At 41.2% G+C, this 27,270-nt stretch overlaps 1 protein-coding gene across 2 annotated transcripts; it reads left to right on the top strand.

The window, feature by feature from the left end:
- The first annotated feature begins 1,867 nt into the window (after positions 1-1,867).
- Nae1 (NEDD8 activating enzyme E1 subunit 1) lies at positions 1,868-27,270 on the top strand. 2 transcript variants are annotated; one of them, XM_051168627.1, is made up of 20 exons: positions 1,868-2,000; positions 6,765-6,868; positions 7,169-7,229; positions 9,023-9,053; positions 9,913-9,984; positions 10,200-10,279; positions 10,948-11,057; positions 12,615-12,724; positions 15,034-15,096; positions 15,503-15,566; positions 15,846-15,937; positions 18,460-18,519; positions 18,605-18,738; positions 20,197-20,272; positions 20,548-20,587; positions 21,568-21,654; positions 22,423-22,515; positions 25,080-25,194; positions 25,283-25,332; positions 27,026-27,270. In XM_051168627.1, exons 1-20 carry the CDS (start codon positions 1,948-1,950, stop codon positions 27,133-27,135), a joined length of 1,605 nt encoding a protein of 534 aa, XP_051024584.1. In that variant the 5' UTR covers positions 1,868-1,947; the 3' UTR covers positions 27,136-27,270. The 2 variants fall into 2 exon arrangements, with proteins under 2 accessions (XP_051024584.1, XP_051024586.1); XM_051168629.1 differs by lacking the exon at positions 1,868-2,000 and adding an exon at positions 8,146-8,280 and having other exon boundaries at positions 6,781-6,868; positions 27,026-27,269.

The following is a 27,270-nucleotide window of genomic DNA, read 5'->3' as shown; positions in this document are numbered from 1 at the left end:
TCACATGTGAATACCCACACATACACACACAAGTAAGAATACTTTTCCTTAAAGGAGAGGCAGTAAGATGGCTCAGCAGGTAAAAACTCCTGCCAAACTGGAAGTCTTGGGTTTATCCTTGGAACCTGTGTTGAAGAAGAAAGGTGACTTCTGCAAGTTGTCCTCTGCCCTCCATGTGTGCATCATGACATTCTTATGCACACACACACAAATAAATAAATAAATAAATAAACAAATCTAAGATTTTTTTTGTGAGACATGCATGCTCTGTGGTATCTTTTTTCTTTTTACAGCAACAATTCAATCCTTCTCAAAATCGTCAGCTCCTGCAAGCGGTTGGCTTCCAATCGCATCGATGCTTTCTTTTCCCGGTGCCAGTGTGCATGAGAGGCTACGCAGTGAACTTTCACCTGTCACTTTTGACCTCCTCACATTCCCTGGCTATATTTTATCACCTCTCGTGTTTCACCTATCTTTGTGGAGGAGACGACGGTGAGCACAGTCACACATAATGAGCTGGGAAAGCCTCGCGCCTTCCTCTCCCATCAGTTGGGTTCCATAGGGGCTGGGAGGGAGGTTGGGCTGGGGTGTGCCTCACCTCGGTCCTGACACTGCACCCAGGGGAAGTGCATTTATCAACACTGCAAATGCTACTGTCAAACTGAGCCACCTCTTTTGTCCCCCACTTCCCATGGCTAGAGGGGTTGTGGGGGAGGGGATGTGCACTCATTCTGTGTGGGGATGGGGGAATGGGGGGGAGGGGATAAAAATCTCAGGATGTGCAGGAGGACCTGGCGATCATTAACCTGGAGACTCCGGTAGAGATAGGGATAGAGGAAGTAAGTCCTTATTTGTCACCAAGCCTCTTGCTACCCCCACCTCTACCCTCTCCACTTGCTCATAAACTCCTTCCTTAGCCTTGGCCACCACAGGACAGTTATCCAGTGTCCTGTGGATCGACGGTGGCAACTGCAGCTTTAAATTCCTCCATGTTTACAGTCAGCCCCAGCTGCTTCTCAGACCTCCCAAGCTACTTCTCATTTGTCACCTGAGGGAGGTGATACTGTTCCATCTCGGTCAAGACACCTTTCCATCCCTTCACCACAGGGAACATTCTGGGAAGAAAGCTGGGGGGGGGGGGAGGGTCCCCTCTGTCTACCCAAGAGGGCAGCTTCTCTAGATAGGAGGGCCACCTTGCTAAGTAAGCTATGTCCCTCTTGGCTGGTCCTCAGGAACTACAAACTCACCGGAAAAGAGGACTAAGGTTTAACCAGCGTTTGCCCCACTGATAGGAAGCCACTGGCTTTGTAGTTCGAAACAGGGCCTCAGCGTGTAGGTTTGCTCTGTGACAGGAGAGAGGGAAGAACGGGCGAACAAGAGGAGTCATAATGAAAGCTGTTTATACAAGAACTTGTGTGAGTTTTACTCTCTATTTAAAATCTCAGTTCAAGGCCAGCATGGTGGCACACGTGTTTAATCCCAGCACTCTGAAGGAAGGTCTTCTCTGTGAGTTCGAGGCCAGTCTGCTCTACATAGCGAGTTCCAGGCCAGCCAGGGCTACACAATGAGACTGCCTCAAACCAACCAACCAACCAACCAACAAAACCTCATTTTTAAAAATGGGAGGGCGAGGCATTACCATCGCACAGGTGACCAAACTGGAGGTTTGAACGGAAAAGAGCCATTCTCCCAATCAGCAAGTGATTAAAATCCAAAGCCAGCTCGATTTAAAAGAGGGAACTCTTCGCAATTACCGCAGGTAAAGAGAAACGAACTACCCTGGAACCCGACCTGTGGTTCCCTTGGCTTCTTGGTGACGCGTGCGCAGTGCGGCGGCGGCGCCCCCTACAGGCGGCGGGCGCCGAAGGGCGCTTAGTACGCCTGCGCGCGGGCGAGTGGGTGGCGGCCTACTACGGCGGCTTTGCTGTTCGCTGGGCGAGCGCGGCCATGGCGCAGCAAGGGAAGCTGCTCAAGGAGCAGAAGTATGACCGGCAGCTGAGGTGAGCCAGGGTTTCCGAGTGAGCGAGCCGCTGGCCTTGCCAGCTCTGAGGCCGACCGAGCCTAAGCGCTTAGGCGGCGAGGGCGGGCCTCCCTCGGGCCTGACGAGGCGCAGGGCCGTGCGGGGCGTGGGGGAGCCGGCGCTCTGGGCTCCGGCCCCTGACCGTAAGTGCTCGGCGAAGGCCGGGCCGCCCCTTCCCGCAGGGCCGCGCCACGCTGGGCGCGCGTGGAGGTGCGCGGTGTCTCCGCGAACCCGGCTGCGCGGGGGCGGCCGTCCTCTTTTCGTTCACGGCACGAAGGGACCGGGAGTACCCCATCCCGACCCCACGGCAGTGTGCTGTGCCCTGTCTGGTTATTGTTCTGTGCCGGCGCTGTACAGTAGAAATGCGTAATGCTACTTTGGGGTCAACGGTCCGCGTTCGTAGTTACAAATTTTACCGGAGACGGTCGAACATCGGTAAACCCAGCACTTGGGAGGCAGAGGCAGGTGGATTGGATATTGGAATCTAGCCTAAGCTACATAGAAAGACCCTGCGGACAAGAAAAGTAAAGAGACAGGAAAATAAATTTTGCTACTACTACCCCCACCCCGACCCCATTTATTTTGAGAAACATAGTCTAACGCAGCCCAGGCTGGCCTTGAACTCAAGCATCTACCTCTCAAGTGCTGAGATTGCAGATGTTTACTGCCAGGCTAGGCTCCGAAATGCGTTTTTGTCCTTCCTCCTTTCTCTCTCTCTCTCTTTTTCTTTTTTTCTTTTTTTTTTTCCTTTCACTCTTGAGTGGCCTGGAACTTGCTACGTAGACCAGACAGGCTCAGACCTGCAGCAGTCCTCCTGCCTCTTTGTCCTAACAGCTTAGATGACAGATGTGGACCACCACACCCAATTTGGATGGAACTCTGGACATCAGGCTTGGCAAGCTGCCCCTTATCCCAGAATCAATTTTTATATCAACCTAGCATTCCAAAATATAACCATTTCAACATGTAATTATTGTAGAAATTACTAAGCCATTTTGTTCACAGGTCTTTCACACATAATGTCTTTTTTTTTTTTTTTTTTTTTTGGTTTTTTTTCAAGACAGGGTTTTTCTGTGTAGCCTTGGCCATCCTGGACTCACTTTGTAGACCAGGCTGGCCTCGAACTTACAGCGATCCGCCTGCCTCTGCCTCTCGAGTGCTGGGATTAAAGGTGTGCGCCACCACGCCCGGCTTACACACATAATGTCTTAAGTCATGCTAGCTAACATTTCTAGTACTCAGCCATTTGTGACTACCTTAACAACCATCATTTTCTTCATCTACTTCCCCATCCTTGGTTTGTTTTCCCTCCTCCACTCCATTCCTTATTTATTGAGTATGTTCTATGCATTGAGCCAATGAAGGTTATACAAGTGCTTGCCGCCCCCTCCCCTCTCAGGTGCTCCCAAGAGAAGATACACTATGTCCCTAAAGATGGAAATTTGAATTTGTATCGGCTGCCCAGCTCTCACTCTATCTCAGGGTTAGTCACTTAGTTCCAAAAGCATCCTTGAAGGCAGACATTCTTTGATACAGATAGGAACACTAAGGCTCATATTTCTTGGTAAAATAGATTGTCACCAGCTTAGTATAGGAAAAAACTTGCTACTATTGGCTTGGCCTGCTTAAACTTTGTTAACCCATGACATAAAAAACAAACCAAACCAACCAACCAAACAAAAAAACCTATTGCTTTGAACTTTAAGTGAACTCAGGGAAGGAAAGACAGATGAAGAATGTTTAGTTAGATATGAATCTTAACAGAAAAAAACGTGATCAATCGTCCTGCTGTAATTCCTTAAACCTTGTTAACCTATGGCATGAAAAACTACTGCTATCCAGGAGCAGTGGTACACACTTATAATCCTAGCACTCAGGGCGGCAGAGGCAGATAGATCTCTGAGTTCGAGGCCAGCCTGGTCTACAAAGTGAGTTCAGGACAGCCAAGGCTACACAGAGAAACCCTGTCTTGAAAAACAAACAAAACAAAAATTCCCCCAAAACTACTGCTTTGAATTTATAATGAGCTTGTAAAATGAGAGATAGATAATGTTTGGTTAGGAGCAAGTTTTAATAGAAAACGATGCAATCAGTAATCCTGCTGTAACTCCTTTTGTGTAAGGAATTTATCTGTTTTTGTGATAATTGCTTTTATTGCTATGAGGTAAATTTTCTTCTTATGTAAAGAACTTTGCCTCAGGGATGTAAAAAGAACCAGAGAAAAATAAAGATTATTGGAGCCTACCTTGCTTCACCCACCAAATGTGTTTGTGCGTGTCAGCTCTGGTCTCTACCTGTTAGCCACTACTGGTGGCAATCATGCCAGGTGCAATCGACGCTGGCTTTCCCTTCCTCCTTTCTCCCTTCTAGTCATCTGTTTGTTTGTTTTTTTGAGACAGGGTTTCTCTGTGTAACAGCTCTAGCTGTCCTGGAACTTGCTCTGTAGACCAGGCTGGCCTCGAACTCACAGAGATCCATCTGCCTCTGTCTCCCAAGTGCTGGGATTCAAGGCCCCTTTTATTTTTTTTAAATTTTTAAAATTAATTTATTCTTGTTACATCTCAATGTTTATCCCATCCCTTGTATCCTCCCATTCTTCCCTCTCCCCCCCCCCCACCCCATTTTCCCATTATTCCCCTCCCCTATGACTGTTCCTGAGGAGGATTACCTCCCCCTGTATATGCTCATAGGGTATCAAGTCTCTTCTTGGCAACCTGCTGTCCTTCCTCTGAGTGCCACCAGGTCTCCCCCTCCAGGGGACATGGTCAAATGTGAGGCACCAGAGTACGCGAGAAAGTCATATCCCACTCTCCACTCAACTGTGGAGAATGTTCTGACCGTTGGCTAGATCTGGGTAGGGGCTTAACGTTTACCGCCTGTATTGTCCTTGGCTGGTGCCTTAGTTTGAGCGGGACCCCTGGGCCCAAATCTGCCTATCATAATGTTCTACTTGTAGGTTTCTAGGACCCTCTGGATCCTTCTACTTTGCTATTCTCCCATGCTTCTCTCAAAGGCCCCTTTTAATCTTTTAATCACCTGCTGTCATCAGAAGCTACCTTCGGGTGCCGCCAGTGCCCAACCTCTGCCCACTCTATGTCCCGCCTCAGTTTATCTCTGGAAGTCAAAGCTGGCCTGTAGTTCTTTGCCTGTGGGTGGGGCTTCATGAGATTTCACCCTTCCATGTTCATGTGTGTGCCGGTGTTGTAGTTCTTCAGGTCTTATGTGGGCAGCCACACTGTTGTGGTATTGTGGATGTTCCTTCCCTGTCGTTTCTAGGAGAGTTATTGGCTCTCTGGCTCTCAGAGTCTTTCTGTCTCCCCTCTCTTCCTTGATGCTCTCTGAGCCTTAAATACAGAAGTTGTGTTGTAGACACATCAGGGCTGGGCACTTCATGATCGTTTACTTGTTCTCTGCTTTTTGACCAGTTGTGGTTTTCTGTAATGATTTCCATCTGAGATGTTCCTTTGATGAATAGTGAGAACTCCATTTATCTGTGGGTATAAGGATAGATATTTAGGCTAGAGTTAGGAATTCTGCTTGGTTTTGTTTTTTTTTTTAATTTCTTAAAGATTTGTTATGAATACAGTGTTCTTCCTGCATTACTCCTGCAGGCCTGAAGAGGGCACCAGACCTCGTTATAGGGGGTTGAGGGCCACCATGTGGTTGCTAGAATTGAACTTAATACCTTCAGAAGAGCAGTTCGTTTCTCTTAACCTGTAAGCCATCTTTCCAGCCCCAGAATTATGCTTGTTTAGTAAAGTGGTGACAACAGGTTCTTCTCTGACATCCATGACCTCGCTAGCCCTGGGTAGTTGGCTAGGACTCCAGTAATAGGTATGATTTCTCTCCTGCTGAGCAGGCCGCAAGTCCAACAGGAGAGCTCTAGGTTACCACTAATATAAGAGTGCCAGTATTGCACCCTCGCCTGGTACAAGTGTCAGTGGCTTCTCTCCTGTGAAAGTTTGTATACCATGAAAACGAGTCTTCTTGCGGAAGGCTTCCACCTCACACCCACCCGAGGTCCTCCGGGTCTTGTATCTGAAGTGACTCACCTTCAATGTCTCGACGGAACCAAGGGCAACAATAATATCTGTTACATCTTAAAGCACTTCTGCAGAATTCAACATGAGGTGGCTTTTTTCTTTTTCTTTTTTTTCAGTTGGTAAGAAGTAAGTTTCCTTGATAAAGTTTTCGCTCATTTTTGTAAACGTCACAGGGGAAAAATGTCTTAAGTCCAGATCTTAAGTGTATCTGATCTATACCACTTGAATAAGTGAAATTGAGAACAGACTAAGTTTTAGGTGCAAGATGGCTCTTTTATTTACTTATTTATTTTAAGGAGATAGGGCTTCACTTTGTTGTTTAGGCTGACCCTGGACTTGCTTCAGAGATTGTTCTGCTTCAGCTTCCTAAATAGCTGGGATGGCATGTGGCTAAGGTGTTTCTTTAATGTTGATGAGTAGCTCCCTAGGCTTTCTGTTCTATAAATTACCTAGTTTGAAAGGAGTAACAGAAAAGACGAGAAAGACAAAGCTGACTAGTGCCGACTATATCGCATAAAGTATGATCTACCACAGTTTCCAGTTATGCTGTCATATTACCCCACAAGAATGTCAGTCCCTGTCCCACATGCTTGCTATGATTGTATGTATTGTTTTATGCAAGAATGCTGTAAATATCACTGATCAAATAAAGAAATATTTTTGTGAACCTTTTAATGTTCAATTTGCGTTTTGTTTTATAGGTTGTGGGGTGATCATGGTCAAGAAGCTTTGGAATCTGCTCACGTTTGCCTAATAAATGCAACAGCTACAGGAACTGAAATTCTTAAAAACTTGGTACTGCCAGGTACTGTAATATCAGTGATTGTATTCCAGGTGACTTCTTTAAAGTTCTGGTAAAAAGTTGCATGCTCTTGGGCTGACAAGATGGCTTAGTGGGTAGTTAGTTACTTGCTGTCAGGCCTGACAAGTTGAGTTCAATCCATGGAGCCCACATGGTGAAGGAGAAAACCAATTCCCATGGGTTGGACTCTGACCTCCACATGTGTATATGGCATTTGTGCACTCCTATTCAAGTGATAAATGTAAAAGCAAACAAAAACACAAATAAACCAAAACCTATTTTGACTATCTTTTGTCTCCCCAGGTATTGGATCGTTTACAATTATTGATGGAAATCAAGTCAGTGGAGAAGATGCCGGAAACAAGTATGTTCTGTCTTTTAACATATGAGCGTGTTAGAGAAGGCAGAGCCCTCAGGGTGAGGCCTGAGTGTTAGCTTTACCTCATCACCATATGTTCAGATAATGGGAGGAGGAATGAGTGGGTGAAGGGGAAGAGCTGCGACAGCGTCTGACAAGAAGGCTGTTAACAGACGGGGCTCACTGCCACTGCCTTTGCTGCTGTTGGACAAAGCAGTAGTCATTTTTCTCTTACCTGTGAGTTCTGGGTACTTTCTAACTCCTTGCCTTAATTCCTTAGTGTTAGTGCAGAGTAATGATTGTATAGGATTAGAAGCCGGACATGGATTCAATCCCAGCACTTGGGAGGCAGAGGAGGCAGAGATCAGGAGCAGCCTGGTCTATGTAGTGAGTTTTAGGACAGCCAGAGCTAAGACTTTGTCTTAAAAAAAAAAAAGGAATAGAAAAATGTCTTTCATTTGTATCTTTCAAACTTAGTCTGGTACATTTATTATTGTAAGACACTGTATAAAATGCATCTTCACAGGCTATCTGTGTCCTGCTCTTTTTTTTTTTTTTTTTTTTTTTTGTTTTTCGAGACAGGGTCTCTCTGTGTAGCCTTGGCTGTCCTAGACTCACTTTGTAGACCAGGCTGGCCTCGAACTCACCGTGATCCGCCTGCCTCTGCCTCCCAAGTGCTGGGATTAAAGGCGTGCGCCACCACCGCCCGGCTCTTTTTTTTTTGAGACAGGGTTTCTCTGTGTAACAGCCCTGACTGTAGACCAGGCTGGCCTCGAACTCAGAGATCGCCTGCCTCTGCCTCCCAAGTGCTTAGATTAAAGGCGTGCGCCACCACTCCTGGCTTGTCCTGTTCTTTACATATATTCATATCTAGATTTTTCACAACATTTCCAATTTTGATTTCCTACTTTTTCTTTTCTAGGGTTTAGAGTTCAAGAGTCATTATATTTGTCTGTAAACATTAATTCAAGGAAAATCGGGATTCAGTTCACTTTCCCTTTGATTCTTTTCTTTGGGTCATGGTATGCTTCTGCTGTCCACAGCCCGGCTCCTCTTGGTACGTTTAGAGCCACAGAAGCCCTGTGCGTACCTGGCTGGCTGTGTGAGGTGGGCTAAGAATACTGCTGCTTTTTCTTATGGAACCATGTGCTTTTGCTACAAAGTTGTTTCCTGACTCTCAGCAGCTTCAGCTTAGGCCTTTGGGATGTGACCAGCATATGTCTGGGAGGAAGTCTGAATGAATCTTTTGTAATTTCTTGCAAAAACAAATGGTTCACTACAGCCTTTCCCAGGTGTCTGCAGAACCTCGGTTATAGCAAATGTTAATAGCTGTTAAATGGAACACTGGATATCACGGTCAAATGAGCTTGGGGAGTGGTTCAAAGGAGGTGAAAATGTCTTTACTGTAAAACTTTATTATCGGGTACATTATGACTTTCCAAGAAGCAGATATACCATATGGTATTTCTTCTTTTTCATTCCTGGAACTCTTTTCTCTCAGAGCATTTTGTGAAGTGTGTGCCCTAGGGAACACTGATTTACTATCTCTTCTGCTTTTCCTCCTTCAGGAAAACTGTTACAATCTATTAGGAAAATAGTGTTTGTGGACTGGGGCATAGCTCAATGGTAAAGGACAGAGAAAAGCATTCACACACACACACACACACACACACACACACACACACACACACACACACCCTTTTTATCTTTTAAATGTGATACACACACTATTATAAGTGGTAAACCACTTTTGCTTTATAGCCATATAAATCTTCACTTTTTTTTTCTATCCTCTTTAGTTTTTTCCTTCAAAAAAGCAGTATTGGCAAGGTAAGCAAGCCCTGATGGTTGTGTGTAAGCATCTAACAATGCCACTAGAAAAGTTTTAACTTTAAAGACCTTATTCTCTGAGGGAAAAGTTGGCCTAGCTCATTTTCTAATCTGATAAATCTTTCAGTAGTTTAAGAATTTAGAGTACTGCTTGTGATTTTTATACTGTCCTTTATTAAAGTCTTGAGTAACACTGATGTTCAGTAGATGGAGTATTACAGGTAAGAAATTAGTAAGTGGAGCTAGTCAGAAAATTCTTATTATTTTAATACTTCAAATGAAAACCTTAGGAATCCATGTCATATTCTGAGTGGAAGTTGCACTTACACTACTGATTGGCCAGTCATCTGTGGAATTATAGGTGTGGGTGGTTAGGGTGGGTCTGCACTTGGTCCGGTACAACCTTCCCTGCTACCTGCCATTTGCCTGATCAGGAAAGCTTAGGACAAATAATGTGGTCATTTAAGAGCTGCGTCAATGACAGTCTAGTTCAACCCTGATAACATTCTACCTGAGCCTCAGTTTAATGCTGAGAAGTAGAACCGGGCACGGGGGTGCATGCCTGGATGGGTCACTGTGCGTTCAAGGCCAGCCTGGTCTACAAAGAGAGCCTAGGATAGCCAGGGCTATTACAGAGAAACCCTGTCTCAAAACAAACAAAAAAGCCAAAAAACAAACAAAAACCAAAAAGAAAAAGAAAGAAAAGAGATCTCAAAAGCAGGATTATTACATCTATGCATGGAATTTGTGAAGTTCTGCAGTGAGTTTTTCTTGATCTGTAAGTGGGAGTACATATGGGGGTGTTTCACACCGTAGCTAAGCACTTTCTAATCCAAGTGAATGCTTTGTTTTTGAAAAGAATCGAGCTCAAGCTGCCATGGAATTCTTACAAGAACTAAATAGCGATGTCTCTGGAAGTTTTGTGGAAGAGGTATAATACATATTACATTATTATTTCTTTGCCACAGTAGATTTTTAAAAAATCAAAAAAATTCAAAGCTCCAAGAATTCAGAATTTTGAACTTTCATGTCACTTACATTTAGTTGGAATTTAATTTGTTGACTTGTATATTTTTAAATAGTTTACATGTTTCTGCCAAGTTTAATATATGAAATTGTTGGATTTTTCCTCCTTGTCTTATTTAGAGTCCAGAAAACCTTCTAGACAATGATCCTTCATTTTTCTGTAGGTTTACTGTTGTGGTTGCAACTCAGCTTCTTGAAAGGTAGGTTTTAGATGGTAATACCTTTCTTAGTCTTACTTGATTTGCATAGTTTTCCCTGTGTCCATCCTTTGGTATACATGTTTTGTCTGGTTTCTAAATTTCTTAAAGGAACTTTTAATTTCATGCTTTTGTATGTATTCTAGTCTTGAAAGGATAGGGAAGTAAACCTGAAATGTCTAGATATATTTAGAGTAGCTTAAGTGAACATTAGATATTGCTAGGGGATGAAAAATTAATAGAAGTGGGGTATGGTGGTACACACCTGTAATCTCAGCACTCGAGAGCCAGCGATGAGAGGATCAGGCGTTTGAGGCCAGGCTGGCCTAGACAGTCAGTTTCAGGCTAGCTTGACTACATAGTGAGATCTGATGTTTCTGAAACACCAAAATCAAGAAAACCAAAAACAAGTTATGTAAATTGTTGTAGATTACAGGAAGATTTATGGGTGTATACATGGGTTTTACAAATGTGTCTCACTACCAGAAGTGTTCAGTGTATTTACTAACATTCTTCTTAAGACCACATACTGAGGCTTCACATGCAACACTTTTGAGACTGCAGCCTAGTGAAATTGCTTGCTTTCCACTGTGTTCTTGCCTGTTTATGTTAGGCAGTTCCGGGGCTGCATATATTCACTTTTTTATGTTCTTACTTTCCTTCCTTTTCAGTACATTACTGCGTTTAGCAGATGTCCTCTGGAATTCCCAGATCCCTCTTTTGATCTGTAGGACATATGGACTAGTTGGTTATATGAGGATTATTATTAAAGAACACCCAGGTAAAATTGTTAAGCATATGGGACTTGGTAATGGTTGCTTGAGCAGTAATTTTAGAAACTTGGTAATTGAAAAAATCAGTTTTAAATTACAAAATAAATTTATAGCAGTACAAGTTCAAAGAGGCAATCAGACTTGACTGTTTTTACAATGTTATTTAGATTTATATGTGTGTAGATGTTTTGCCGGCATGTATGACTGTACCAAGTATATGTGGCTGCCTGCAGAGACCAGAAGAGGACCCCATATCATCTAGAACTTGAGTTATAGATGATTGAGAGCCACCATATTGGTGGTGGGTTCTCTGGAAGAGCAAACATTGCTCTTAACTACTAAGCCATCTCTCTAGCCTCTTTGTCTGCTATTTCCTTACATAGCATTATGATTGGATGCAGACTGTAGATACAGCATACAGCTTCTTATCTTGTTAAGAGGCCCAACAGTTATGTAAATGCCTGGTTCTTTTTGCTCCCCAACCCAAAGTAGGACATTTATGGCTTCCACAGGAGTGCATGGGTCACTTTGACAGAAACAATACATCAGTGGTTCTCAACCTTCCTCATGCTGTGACCCTTTTATACAGTCCCTAATGTGGTGACCCCTAGCCATAAAATTGCTCTGTTGCTACTTCATAGCATAAATATATATATATATATATATATATATATATATATATATATATATATCAATCACATATGAAATAAAAATAACTGTAATTTTGCTATGGTTATTAATCATAATGTAAAGTCTGATATACAGGATGTCTGATATACAGCCCCCAGGTTGAGAACCACTGCATCACACCACCACTTCCCACCTGTCTTGTGTTCCAGTCTCATACTGGCCTTAGATTGTCCCATTCCATGTCAAATTACACATGATAAGCCATGTTCCCAAGGAAACAGTGTTAAAGGAGTCCAGAGTCATTCATAGGCAGGCCTACATCAGCCCAGGGCTGATATCAGCGCGTTTATAGAGTCTTTCTTTTCTTTTTATTTTTAAAAAAGATTTATTTATTTATTATGTGTACAGTACTCTGCCTGCATGTATGCCTGCATATCAGAAGAGGGCATTAGATCACATAGATGGTTGTGAGCTGCTGTGTGGTTGTTAGGACTTGAGCTCAGGGCCTCTAGAAGAACAGTCAGTGCTATTAACCTCCAGCCCCAGAATTTATTTATTTATTTATATATTTTTTAAATGACAAGGTTTCTCTGTATGCCTTGCCTGTCTTGGACCCATTTTGTAGACCAGGCTGGCCTCGAACTCACAGAGATCTACCTGCTTCTGTGACTTTGAGATCAGAGTTCCAGGCTAATCAAGGCTAAAGTGAGACCCTGTCTTTAAAAAAAAAAAAAAAATTAAAAGTTTCCAGTATGGTATGGTGGCTCTTGCCTATAATGACAACCAGGATGATGAGACAGAATTGTCATGAGTTAAAGGATAGCCTTGGCTATAGAGTAAGAACCCCTTCCCCCGCCCGCCACCGCGCGCTTTAAGTTCCTATAATGTTATAGATTAGTAAAGAATTCAATGTATCTTTTGGGATTGTTTGACAGTAATAGAATCTCATCCAGATAATGCACTGGAGGATCTACGACTAGATAAGCCATTTCCTGAACTGAGAGAACATTTTCAGTCTTACGATTTGGAGCATATGGAAAAAAAGGTTGGTAGTGTGTGTGCGACCTGAAGTTTAGAGGTAAACCTCTTTTTTCCCCCCTTTTGGCTTTTTTGAGACAGTCAAGGAATGGCCCTGGTTGGCTTGGGGACCATGCTATGTAGATCAGGTTGACCCTCAGTGTGTGGCAGGCCCCTTGTCTCTGCTCCCTCCAGAGTATCGAGTAAGACCATGTGCCCTTGTACCTGGCTCAGTGTTTGTTTGTCTGTTTGTTTTTCAAAGATTTGTTTATTTATTATTAAGAATAGTCCTCTGCCTTCATGGACACCTGCAGGCCAGAAGAGGGCAGCAGATCACTTTATAGATGGTTGTGAGCCACCATGTGGTTGAGGGGAATTGAACTCAGGACCTCTGGAAGAGTAGTCAGTGCTCTTAACCTGAGCCATCTCTCCAGCCCATTTGTTTTTTAACCTAAGGTGTATGTACGTATATATACCAATGTGAAAAAAAATTGTAAACTCTCATATTCCTGTCACCCAGATCACACTGTAATATTTTTTACAGTACATTTATTTTCCCAAAACTTTAAAAAAGAAAATTTGAGACAGGCTTTCATTGTGCAGCCCTGGCTGGATTAGAACTTACCAGTGGATCAAACTAGCATCTAACTCACAGCGATCCACCTGTCTCTGCCTCCCAGGTACTGAGAAAAGGCATGTTCCACCACACCTAGTAAAACACGGTTTCTCTACTTTAGTTCTGGCTGGGCTTGTACTCACAGATCTGCCTGCCTCTGCCTTCTGAGTGCTGGGATTAAAAGGCATATGCCACCATGCCCAGCATCTAAAACACTTTTTTTAACTGAAGAAAAAGTAGATAAACTGAACTCTGCTGTGCATTGACTTATTGCAGAGGTTCTCGCCATGGACTGCTTCTACATATGAAGATGTAGTTAAGAAAGTACAGAGCACGTGTACTTTAAAAATGGTTTTAATTTGAGCCATACATGGTGGCCCACACCCATAATCCTGCCACTCAAGACAGTGATGAGACAGGAGAATTAAAAATTGGAGGCCAACCTGCCTTTCAAACCGAAACACACATATATGAATAGTTTAAAATTGAAGTGGATGTTTCTTGAAATTGCCTCAAAATTTAATATCTAGAGTTTGAAAATTAACACGCCAACTATATTTTATTAGAGAAGTAATTATATTTGTAACAGATTCTATAGTGAGCATGCATTCCTTTTCCACCTACAGTTAATTAAATGCAAGTATTCATTTGGTTATCAGGAAACAAAGTTCTCATTTTTCAGTCTAATATTGGTACCTGAGATTGAAAGATTTGAGTTGCTCTTTTGGGTAGTGTGTCTATTTTCTTGCTGAAAAAAAAAAGGGGGGGCGGGGGATCCTAGTATACCTGGCATATCAGAGTTAAAGGAAATGCTGCTTCTAAAATAAACAAATTGGGATTTCAGTATATTTCATCCTGAAACTACTATGGGGAATGAATGTAAAGAAATGGCCTACAGTTAACCCTTTTCAAGTTAAGCAAGCCTCTGATTTCATATGCATATATGTATATGTACATATATATATAATTTTTTAAATAAAATCTTACTGTAGAGAATGGGGAAAACTTTGGATACTCAACTTCTATATGTTGAGTTTTAATAACTAGATTTAAAAATTTTTTTTTTTTTTAGTTTTCGAGACAGGGTTTATCTGTGTAGCCTTGACTATCCTGGACTTGCTTTGTAGACCAGGCTGGCCTCGAACTCACAGAGATCCACCTGCCTCTGCCTCTCGAGCGCTGGGATTAAAGGCATGCACCACCGCCTGGCTTGATTTTTAAAATTTTTAATCAATTTAGACAAATGGACGAATTCCTAAAATCAACCCATCCTCCCCAGCCCACTCCCACCCACCCCGTGTGTGTGTGTGTGTGTGTGTGTGTGTGTGTGTTTACAGAAATCTATACATGTACCTGTGGATGCCAGAGGTCAACCTCAGGTCTCTCAGCTGCTTTCGGCTTTGGTTTTTGAGACAGTGTCTTGTCACTGAGCCTGGAGCTATCTGTCCCTTTAGGTTGGTTGGCCAGTGAGATCCAGTTCTTCCTGCCTTGACCTCCATCCAGTGAGGTCGCAGCCATGCCTGGCAAGCACTTTACTCACTGAGCTTCTCCACAGCCACTCAGAAATCTTCTAAAGCCATTTTTATCAGGCCAGTTCTCTTTCCTGTGTGTACTTCTTCATGTGTATTAGAATATAGTTGTAAATGTTGAAAACACAGTGGTGTAAGTGAAGAGTTAATAGTTGACTCATCTGATATCTTCAATTTGTGTCTCATTTCTAGGACCATAGCCATACACCATGGATTATAATCATAGCTAAATATTTAGCACAATGGTATAGTGAGGTATGTCCTTTTAAAAAAACATTGTATGTGACTATTTCCTAGATATGATAAAGGATGTCTTTTGAGGGTTTTGGGAGGTTAATATTTTCCTTTATGAGGGTGTATTGCAAGTCTAAGTTTAAATGTAGCTGTCACTCTTTCAGTACTGATATTTTAATTAACAAATTGGGATTTCAGTAAATTTCTCCTGAAACTGCTGTGGGGTATGAATGTAAAGAAATGGCCTACAGTTACCCTTTTCAAATCCTTTGATTTCATATGCATATATGTATTTATGCATATATTCATATACATGTAACTTTTTCAATACACTCTTACTGTAGAGAATGGGGGAAACAACTTGGACACTCCATTTCCATCTGTTGAGTTTTAATAACTAGATTTTTAAATTTTTTAATCAATTTAGACAAATGGACGGATTCCTAAAAGCTATAAAGAAAAAGAAGACTTCAGAGATTTGATAAGACAAGGTAATTTTCTGCATTATCATTAATTATTCTATAAAGTTTGAAAAATAATTCTTTGAAGCCAGTGCTTATTGGACTTCTCTTGTCAGATGGTGCCAATATTTTAGTTTCCTCTGGGGATAAAGGAGCCATTCCTTAAAGAGTTTGAGACGAGCAGATGATAGCTGTACTTCCTACTAAGGCTCAGCAGTGTGATCCTTTTCAGAGCCTGACAAGGTTTTTCTGTGTTGGGAAGACAAAGTGAAAAGAGCCATGTTTGTTTACTATTTCTTATTTTAATAGGGATTTTAAGGAATGAGAATGGGGCTCCAGAAGATGAAGAGAATTTTGAAGAAGCTATTAAAAATGTGAATACAGCACTAAATACAACTAAGGTATTAAAGGAATTGCTGAAACCAGTATGATTTCTGAGATGCTTTCAGATATAAGCGTTGATATAACAGTTTAATATTGCCTAAATGTATATAGTAAGTTAGAAATAAGTACCTATAACTTAGCTTGATTTAAAATAAAAAAATTAAGACAAGTTCTTTCTGTGTAGTGGAGGCTACCTTCAAATTTGCTGTATAGACCAGGTAGGCTAGTCTTGAGCTTGGAATATACTTCTCCTGCCTCTGCCTCTTAACTGTTGAGATTACAAGTGTGTGCCATGCCTAGTCCAAAACCTGAGTTTAATAATAAGGTTTTGAGCCCTGCATGGTGGTGAATCCCTGTAATTCTACCACTTGGGACGGTGAGGCAGTATCAGTAGTCATTCTTGGCTACATAGCAAGCTCAAAACCAGCTGGGGCTATATGAGACTTTGTTTCAAAAAAAAAAAAAAAAAGATTTCTATTATCCTCATTAAAATTATGTCAGTGCTTCAGCATATAATAGCAATAAATTATATTTGTTTTTTTATTTAAAGAAATATATAAATTATTTTAAGAATATGATTTATGAATAGTTGAGAATATGGAGGTAAGAATTACAAATGCTATTTTGCTGGTCAAAAGAAGTATTACTCAAAAGTTAAATTTTGTTACCCTGCATTTTCTCCTGATAGCCATAATGTAGATATAATTAGAGGTATTCTTGATGACTTGTACACTTTAGAAATTATAAGTTATGTATGGTAGTTTATACCTATAATCTTGGCACTTTGTTGGTTGCGGCAGGCAGATTATGAATCTGAGGCCTGAAGCCAGCCTGGGCCACATAGTCCATTTAAGTCCAACTTAGGATACATAATAAAAAAAATTGGAGAATAATTCAGACTTTTTATTTTTATGATTATTATTGTTACTACTGCTATTGTTTGGTTTTTGATTTTTTTATTTTTGAGGAACTATGGAAGATTTATAGAATTTTCCTAAAATTTATAGCCAGAATACTGCCTTTTACATTGGGAAAGCACTTAAGTCATTGCAGACATTTCAAAGGCAGAGTGCGTGCCTTGTAAGCCTTTCTAGGTGAGGAGCATCTTTTTTCTCAATTGGAGAGACTGTGGAAAATGTGTATGGATAGCTATCAAATTTTACAGCATGTTAGATCTCTGCATTTTTACTGAATAGAAAATGTAAAAATCAGCTTTAAAACCTGCTGAGTGATTCTAAAGCCGGGCATGATGGCACATGCCTGTATTCATAGCGCTGGGAAGAGGAAGGAAGGGGACCAGGACCGTAGGGCTGCATAGTGAGTTCTAGTCCGGCCTGACACAAGAGACCTTGTCTCAAAAGTAAGACAGAAAACCCATTCTGTGATTGGAGGACAGTAAACGGTCAGATATTAATGCATGAACAAAGTTAGAACAGAGGAGACAGAATGGGTCTGGGTTAGGAAGTAGTGTTAGGGAGCCAGGAAAGGCTTGAGTGAAGTGCCAGCCAGAGGTCAGGAGGAAGAGCCTTTCTTTTCTTTTGAGACAGGGTTTCTCTGTGTTACCCTTGCCTGTCCTGGACTCACTCTGTAGGCCAGGGTGGTGGCCTCAAACTCACAGAGATCCCCCTGCGACTGCCTCCCGAATGCTGGGATTAAAAGTATGCGACACCATGCCCAGCTGTGGAAGAGCTTTTCAAGCAGAGGACAGGCGCAGAGGGCATGAAATGAGATGAAGTTCCACACTCGTTAAAGGATCATTAAGTAAATATGGTTGAAGAAGAACAAACATAATAGGAAGGATGTGAGTTTAAAGAGTAGAAAGAGCTATTTCAGTACAGAATCTTGTGGGCCATTGAGGGTTTTGAGCAGGGAAGTAGAGAGATCACTTGCTGATGAGACAGAATCTCATTATATGTAGCCCTGGCTGGCCAGGGGCTCACAGAGACTTGGCTGCCTCTGCTCCTAGTGGAGCAGGGGTTACAGGCATGCACCACCGCACCTGGCCGTTTCAAAGCCTCGGTGACTCTTGTGAATAGAATAGAAGGAAGAGGGTTAGAAGCTGAGACCCCAGTCAAGAGGCTGCCCCTAAGAACTCTATTTTGTCTGCACAGTAGTAGAATCAAAGCCTGTATTTGTAAGGTTTCTATTTGTGTGGTGATCTTGCAAGCAACAATATCGCACAATTACTTATTTTTTGTCAGAGTGGTTGTCCCTTTGAACAGCCTGGACTTAGGGTGCATGTATTTCAGGATTTTCATAAGCTGGGAACCATGAGCAGCTTTAAACCTAGTCTTCGCATGTAACTGTACAAAATGACTTGTCTGGGCTCCTCCTTCACTCCATGTATGTATGACAGGAGAAGGTTTTCTTCCCTTCTCTTTCCCCATCAAGAGTTGGATTGTAAATAAAACTAAATACATCAGAAGTTGATATTTTACTGCACTTTGAAAATGTAAATAACTTATTTGAAGAAATAGCATTGAAAATAAAGGTGGATAGAGTTCTTGATGTAAGCAAGTGTTTTGTGTTCCTTTGTTAGATCCCAAGCAGTGTTGAAGACATATTTAGTGATGAGTGCTGCATAAATATCACCAAACAGGTAACCACAAGAAGGAAAAGTCGAGTGCCCTCAAGTGCAGCTCAAAGTAAGCACTGCTCACTGGCAGTTTTTCTTGTTCTTTTAGACTCCACCTTTTTGGATTCTAGCTCGTGCCTTAAAGGAATTCGTGGCCAAAGAGGGTCAAGGAAATTTACCTGTTCGAGGCACAATTCCTGATATGATTGCAGATTCAAGCAAATACATAAAACTGCAGAATGTGTAAGTGACTTTTTTTTGTTACTGTTGTTTTGTTTGTTTTTCAAGACAGGGTTTTTCTGTGTAGCCCTGGCTGTCCTGGAATTAGCTTTGTAGTCCAGGCTAGCCTTGAATTCAGCTGTTATTAAAGGCACGTACCACCATGCCCAGCTGACTGTTTTTAAACTATGTGTAACAGGCTACTTAAACTTGTCCTCCTTGAAGGACCCAGGACCCTGATTTCTAACAGAGGATCCAAGAAAATATGTTACGTGAACAACTTACCTTCTTGAGGTCAAGTCCAAGGAAAATCACATACTTCAAACCTGCCCAGCAATATAAATCATAGAAAACATTTTTTAGTGTCTAGTTATATTTGATTCTGTAAAAATGACCAGTATTAGCTGGGCGTCGTGGCACACACCTTTAATCCCAGCACTTGGGACGCCAAGGCAGGCAGATCTCTGAGTTCGAGACCAGCCTGGTCTACAAAGTGAGTGCAGGACAGCCAAGGCTACACAGAGAAACTCAAAAAATAAATAAAAAATGACCAGTATTAAAGCTCAGTCTCTCTCAGGTAGTGCCATACCCTTTTGGGGGTGAACGTGATACTATTGGGGATTGAACCTGGGTCCCCATACACATGCTAAGCAAGAATTCTACTCTTGAGCCGTGTCCCTAAAGTCAAACTAGTTTCTGTTTTCAATTGTCCTTTCCCAAATTTTCAACATTTCAACTCCTAGACTAGAACAACAAGACAAGATTGTTAGACACTGGCCAAAGTCGTCTCTGTATGACAACATTTGGTCCTGGAGGAAACCACACCAGTACGTTGGATTCCTCAGCACCAACCAAACCCCAGTTACAAAAGAGTAGCATCCATGAAGACCAACCTTACAAGTCCATGTGCATTAGGGCAAGGGTCCTGGAAGAAAGATAGGCGTTAATCTACAGTCACTGACACCTTCAGTTATGAAGATTAACGACCAAGAGAAAATGGTTCAGAATGAAGACTCCATGGATGTTACCTGGGTAGATTTAAGTTGGGTGCTGAGTATGATGGGAGCCTTGGTTTTAGAGGACTCCAAAAGTCTTACTGCCAGCTCTTAAAAGACCCCTAGTTAGTAAGAGGTGCTACTGGTGGCATTTCTCTAGCATTTTTATATTTCTTTTTTTTTTAAATATACTATTTATTTATTATGTATACAATGCTCTGCCTGCATGTACACCTGCATACCAGAAGAAGGTATTAGGCCATATTATAGATGGCTGTGAGCCACCATGTGCTTGCTAGGAGTTGAACTCAGGACCTCTGGAAGAGCAGCCAGTGCTCCTAACCTCTGAGCCATCTCTCCAGTCCCACATTTTTATATTTCATATGTTTCTAAATCAGTTTTTTAAATACTTTTTTACTTAAAGATGGCTTCAGCTTTGCTAATTTTAGCAGTTTTTAATTGTAGGGTTTTTGTTGTTCTTTTCCAGTTACCGTGAGAAAGCAAAGAAAGATGCTGCTGCTGTGGGTAACCACGTTTCCAAGTTGCTGCAGTCTGTCGGCCAGGTGAGCTGTGAACACATTGCATCTTCTCCCTCCAGGCATGGAATGTAGCCAGGGAAGGGTTGGAGATAGAAGGTGTGGCCCGGCTTCTTGTTTGTTCAGCAGAAGTGCCCACTTAGATCTAATGAGAACCTCCTGTTACAAGAGGACAGCTTGTGTTTGAAATGTTCTCCCAGCTCTTGTTAGCATCTCATCTCACAGCCATTGACTTTGTGCCATGCCCACTGCTGTCTTTTTGTGCCTGTGCTAGAGAAAAATCTGCATTTATCTCTTTATAGGCACCAGAGTCCATTTCAGAGAAAGAGTTAAAATTGCTTTGTAAGTCCTTTTAATTTTCTTATTTTGCTTGATAAATATATGCTACAGAAAATGTTCTTGGGAATTTTAAAAGGTTGAAATTTTTGAAGTAGGGTATGTGTGTCCTTAGGTAAATTTTTTATTTTATTTCCTTGTACTAATTCCCCAGTAAGTAAAAGCGTTCTCTTTGAGTCAGTTGCAGGTTGGGGAGATAGCTCAGTGGTTAAGTGCTTGCCATGCAGACTTGAGGGCCTGAGTTCAGTTAATCTGAAATGATGAGTCCTGAGTTTATATGAGACTTTCTCTCAAAAATATAGGTGGGAAACAAATAAATAAATTTTTAAAAAGAAAGAAAAAATAATGCAGTGGAGATTGATAGAAGAAGACACTCAGAACCAGTCTCTGGCTACCACATGCATACTATGGGCAAACACATCCCTGCGTATACCACACACACAAGGAAAAGTCTCATAACGTTAGTTGAAGGGTTGGAGAGGTGGCTTGTCAGCCACACAAAGGAAGTCCCCAGAACAGACACATGGACACACAACTACGTTTTAAGCCTTTCTTACACACAAAACAGAGGATAGCCAAGGCAGGCATTGGGTCATAGCACTGATACTCAATATCTAACATGGCCCACTGTACTGTGGCCACTCACGGTTTTTAATGAATAAATGCTTCAAATTATTTATTATTTTAAATTGTCATGTGCATGTCTGTGTATAGATATCACACCTGCAGCGGTCAGTGATGTCAGATTTCCTGCGCTAGTTACAGGTAGTCATGAGGCACCTGATGTGGGTGCTGGGAGCTGAACTCCATTAACAGCAAGCTCGCTTAACTGCTGTTCCATCTTGTAGCCCCAATTTCTTGTTCTTTGGTTTTTTTTTTGTTCAAGACAGGATTTCTCTGCGTAATACAATTTCTTGTTCTTAAAGTGACCTATAATTTGATATATTCACCTGTCACAACCATCTTGAATTCTTTACTGTTTCTAGGCAGCAATTCTGCATTTCTTCGAGTGGTAAGATGTCGATCTTTAGCTGAAGAATATGGTTTGGATACAATCAACAAAGATGAGATTAGTAAGTATAACAACCAGATGCTAAGTTAAAAGATATTAATAAAATGTGTATAATAGAGTTGAACAGATGGTGTTATAAAAATAATGTGGCCGGGCGTGGTGGCGCATGCCTTTAGTCCAGCACTTGGGAGGCAGAGGCAAGCAGATCGCTGTGAGTTTGAGGCCAGCCTGGTCTACAGAGTGAGACCAGGACAGCCAGAGCTGTTACACAGAGAATCTCAAAAAACAAAACAAACAATAAAAATAAAATAATGTGAATATTTTATATTTTGTTTTATAGATTTACCTGAACTTTAATTTACATATATCATACAAAAATATATACATAAAATTGTATTTAGATTCTTGAGTGCATTGTGTGCTGTATATAAGAACTAACATTTCAGGGTGGTGGTGGTCGTGCATGCCTTTAATCTCAGCACTCAGGAGGCCGAGGAAGGGGATCTCTTGAGTTTGAGGCCAGTATGGTCTCCACAGTGAGTCTAGGATGGCCAGGGCTACACAGAGAAACCCTGTCTTGGGGGAAAAAAGAAAAAAAAAGAACATCATCATGTTTCTACTTTGGTAGAGACTCCAGCTAGATGTCCATAAGATCTCTTTGGTTACATCTTAATGTATTTCTTCTTATTTATAATTTTATACTTTATTTTAATAAAATATTTACATTTTTTGCTAATGTTGTCTTATATGCTGAAACTTAAGAATGAACTCAGCCTTTTGTTGTTTGTGTGCTGTAAGTTATCCAGTTCTTTGGATTTTTTCCTTTCAGTTTCTAGCATGGACAATCCAGATAATGAGATAGTCCTGTACCTGATGTTGCGGGCTGTTGATCGATTTCATAAGCAGCATGGCAGGTACCCAGGTAAGAGCAGTAGTTGATTTACAGTTACAAAGAAAATCTTTTGGCTTTTTTTACTGTTTGTTGATTTTTTGTTTTGTTTGTTTTGAGACAGGTTTGCTCTTTGTAATAGCCCTAGCTGTCCTGGAAGCTGTTTTGTCTGTTTTTTGTTGTTGTTTTAAGACAGGATTTTATTTATCTCAGGCTTGCCTTGAACTTGTGGTCTTACTTCATCAGTCTCCTAAGTACTGGGTTTACAGGAATGAACCATCAGGTTTGCTCAATAAAATCTTGAATAAATACTGGATTTGATACCAGGTGTGGTGACACATGCGTTTAATCCCAGCACTCGGGAGGTAGAAGCAGATGGATTTGAGTTTGAGGCTATCCTGGTCTATAGAGCAAGTTCCAGGACAGCCAGGGCTATGTAGATAGAGCATGTCTTTAAAAACAAACAAACAAACAAAAAACCCAAACCAAAAAAAAAAAAACCCAAAACCTCACTTGTCGTGAATGTTAGTATTCTGTGGGTATTTAGAGGAACTGTTATTTGGGTTTTTTTTTTTTTGTTTTGTTTTTTTGTTTTTGTTTTTGTTTTTGTAGTTGTTGTTTTGTTTTTTTGTGTGTGTGTGTTTTTTTTTTTTTTTTTTTTTTTTTTTTTTTTTTTTTGAGACAGGGCTTCTCTGTGTAGCCTTGGCTATCCTGCACTTGCTTTGTAGACCAGGCTGGCCTTGAGCTCACAGCAATCCGCCTGCCTCTGCCTCCCGAGTGCTGGGATTAAAAGCATGTGCCACCACGCCCGGCTCCATATGAGTCTTTTATTTTAAGTCACTAACAATCTCTTGTGTCTTGTTTTTGTATTTGTCTTTTGAGACAGGACTTCATTCTATAGTTGAGGTTGCCTTCGCCCTTGCATCCACTGTAGAGCCTACACTGGCTTCAGTCTTATAGCAATCTCTTGCCTCCATCTCCAAAGTGCTAGATTACAGATATGAGCTACTACGACCAGCTCTTTAATTTTTAAAGCATGGCCTATATATCACAGGCTGGCCTTGAACTCTTGATCTTGCTTCATCCTTCAGAGGACTACTTATAAATGTGTACCACCATTCCCAGCTCATGGTTTACTCCTTCCTGTAACTCACACTGAGTTTAACCTGAAGGAAAAGGAAACCCACAAGCAGTATATCAGTGACTTCTGAACTTTGAACCCATAACAGGACTTCTTCACTTAGTACCTTCTGTTGTTTGCAAAGGCAGTAATTGAAAACGTGTGTAATCTTAAACATCCATGTTTGGCACCTGGGTATGGTTGGTCACACTACAATGCTAATATTCAGGTGGCTGAGGTAGAAAGATTGCTGTGAGAATGAGGTCAGCCTGGGCTGCAGAATGAGAATTTGTCCCAAGCAACAAAAAAGAGAAAGAAATACCTTAGGACTGGCTTAGTGGTAGAATCCCTGCTCTACCATTCCTATAGACCTGGATTTGATTTCCTGCATGAGAAATAACAACAAAATGCTTGTTTCATATTCTAGTTTTGCTGTTCATGAACTAAGTAATTTGTCTGTGTCTCAGCTTTTTTTATCTGTAAATAGAAATAGTTGTAGATACTTCACAGAGTTCTTATAGAATTAAATCAGTACGTAAGCAGGAGGAACTTAGTATAGTGTCCAGCTCCTACTGGTGTTCAGTAAGTGTTATTTATTGTTAGGGCTTCATGTCCTCAGTGGCATTTAATCACTTAGAAATGGAAATACAGGGCTGGGGAAGTAGCTTAGTTTATAGTTGTGGTGTGCATAAAGACCTAGTTTAGTGATCTCCATCACTGAAAAAGCACGTGCCAGTTTTCTTATGCAGGAGGTAGAGGCAGGAGAGTCAGAAGTTCAGGGTCACCCCTGGCTACATAGCAAGTTTGAGTCAAGTGTGGATATATAAAACTCTGTTTCCAAAAATTAAGAAAATAAACACTTAAAGGATATAAGTAAAGTATTTCTCTTTTGTTCTTTGATCAAATAACTATTGAGTATTATGTGTTAATCTTCTAGAACAATAGTTAACAAAGACTTTAAAAACAACAACAGGAACCCATCAGAGTGCTGCGATAATGTGCTGTCAGGCCTGGTTTAGGTGGTGTCAGGATCAGCCCCTTTAAGCCCACACTCTACCAACCGAGCCATATCCCACAGCTGACTAAGACTTACTGAACTTCAATTTGTGATGGATTTTTAGTTGACCTCTTTACTTATAGATTTCTGATATTTTCAAATGTTGGTTTAATGTTTTACTACTTTGTTCTTTAGTTTCATACCTTACTGTTTAGATTAGACCACATGAAACTAGATTAAGTAAAAGAGAGAGCCATTTGAGAGAGCCACTTTTCTTTTTTTTTTTCTTTAAAATCACTGAGACAGGGTCTTTCTGCAGCCCTGGCTGTCCTGGCACTCACTGTGTAATGCAGGGTATTCTCAAACGCACAGAGATCCACCTGCCTTTTCCTCCTGAGTGCTGAGATTAAAGGTGCATGCTACTACGCCCAGCCCACCTCTTTATTTTTAATCAAATGTTATATATATTTAATTTTTTAGGAGTATCTAACTATCAAGTTGAAGAAGATATAGGGAAGTTGAAGTGCTGTCTTGCTGGCTTCCTTCAGGAGTACGGGTTATCTGTGACGGTGAAAGACGATTACGTCCATGAGTTGTGAGTATTCTTCAGAACATCTAGAGAAATACTCTTCCCTGTTTGTGGTAAGACTAATAAAAATCCACACCTCCATCCTTCCTTGTAGTTGCCGATACGGAGCTGCTGAGCCACATACCATTGCTGCATTCCTGGGAGGTGAGTTTCAAAGATGAAGTGACTTTTTTCTTTTTTCCCTAGAAATGAAATGACTTATTTGTTATTATAGAATCTAGTTACTATCTGTATTAGCTTTTTGTTTTCTTAGCCATTTTAATTAGGGAGCTTAGTGAAGCATACTGTTAGGTGTCAGTTATACTGCTCTCCGTGCCCTCGGCCTTCCTGTGGTGCCGTCCATGTTAGACTGTGGAGTCTTTTGCCCTTCTGAAGCCCTTTCCATCATGAGCCTCACTTAGCTTTCTGAGCACAAGTACCCACACAGACCTTCCTTCTCCCTCATGTCTTCCTGCCCTAGCAAGACTCAGAAACAAAGACTAACTTGACTTAAAGATCTTGTGTGCCTTCTTTTTTTGTTTGTTTGTTTGTTTGTTTGTTTGTTTTCATGACAGAGTTTCTCTCTGTAACAGCTCTGGCTGGCCTGGAACTCATGGAGATCTGCCTGCCTTTGCCTCCCAAGTGCTGGGATTAAAGGCGTGTACCAGCACCGCCTGGCTCCTGTGTGTCACCTTTTCCCTGAGCCATACCCCAGATCTTTGTATTTCTGGGCCCAGTTCAAAACCACCATTTCTTTCATAAAAGCTCCCTTTATCTGTTTGCTCCCACAGTTTCTTCTTTCCATCAGTTACATTAGATACTATACCATAGATGGGTACCTTACAAGTATTAGAAATTTATTTGTTATAACCATAACAAAGACTAAAGTGAGGATGCTAAAATAGGTAGGGTCTGTTGAGATCTCACTGCCTGACTCATATATGGCAGTGTTGTTTTGTTCTGTTTCAGTTTGTCCTCACATATTATAAAAAGAAATTCAAAAGAAACATGCAGGATCTCCTTTATAAGGGCATATACCCATTCATGAGGGCTCTACTCTCTGGTCTAATCACTTTCCAGAAGCTCCACTTGCTAATACCATTGCATTAAGCTTTTCAGTGTGTTAATGGCAGGGAAAGAGGAGCACAAACACTAATCGAATAATACCTTTTTAAAAAGGACTCTTAAGATGTATGTTAATCAAAAAAGCTAAAAGAGTACACACAAAACCCTTGCATGCAACAAAAGGGTGTTCTCTGAAGAGGATCTTTATGCCTCTGTCTCCTTTCAAAAAGTTTCTTCAACCAAACTACTATTTGAACTTTGCTTTGTTCATTCACTATATCTTACCAACTTTCTAAACCACCATAACTAAAAATACCTTATTAAAGTTGTTGCTCAGTTTCTCATTGGGTAATTCCTAAGATGAGTCTTCTATTTCCTTTAATAACATAGTTATAAAAAATTATAGCAGCTAGGCGTGGTGGTGCATGCCTTCAATCCCAGCACTCGGGAGGCAGAGGCCGGTGGATTGCTGTGAGTCTGGTCTACAAAGCGGGTCCAGGACAGCCAAGGCTACACAGAGAAACCCTGTCTCCAAAAAACAAACAAAAAATTATAGCATTTTGCTGAACATGGTGTAGTGCTTCTTTAATTCCAGCATTTGGGAAGCAGAGGTAGATGATTCTCTGAGTTTGAGGCCAGCCTGATCTACATAGTAAGTTCCTGACAGTCAGAGCTATGTAGACTACAAAGCAACACCAGCCTCTGGTCAAGGCTATACAGAGAAACCCTGTCTCGAAAAAAGGAAAAGAAAAAATTTCTTCTCAAAGATTTGCTTTTCTCCTTTTTCCTACAGGAGCTGCTGCTCAAGAAGTTATCAAAATAATTACCAAACAATTTGTAATTTTTAATAATACTTATATTTATAGTGGCATGTCACAAACTTCTGCAACTTTTCAGTTATAGAAAAGCACCATATGTAATATTGAAACTGTAATTGTCTTCATATTGTGCTTCAGTTTGTAAAAATCTGTTAAAAGAGAGCAGTTAAATTGTTTCCTTAATAAAAGTATTTCTTCATTTGTAATATGGTCTTGTTGC

This window comes from Acomys russatus, chromosome 26 (genome assembly GCF_903995435.1).
Source record: "Acomys russatus chromosome 26, mAcoRus1.1, whole genome shotgun sequence".
NCBI classification, from domain to species: Eukaryota; Metazoa; Chordata; class Mammalia; order Rodentia; family Muridae; genus Acomys; species Acomys russatus.
Note: the sequence above shows the minus strand (reverse complement) of the source record. Positions and strands in the feature narration are given on the sequence as shown.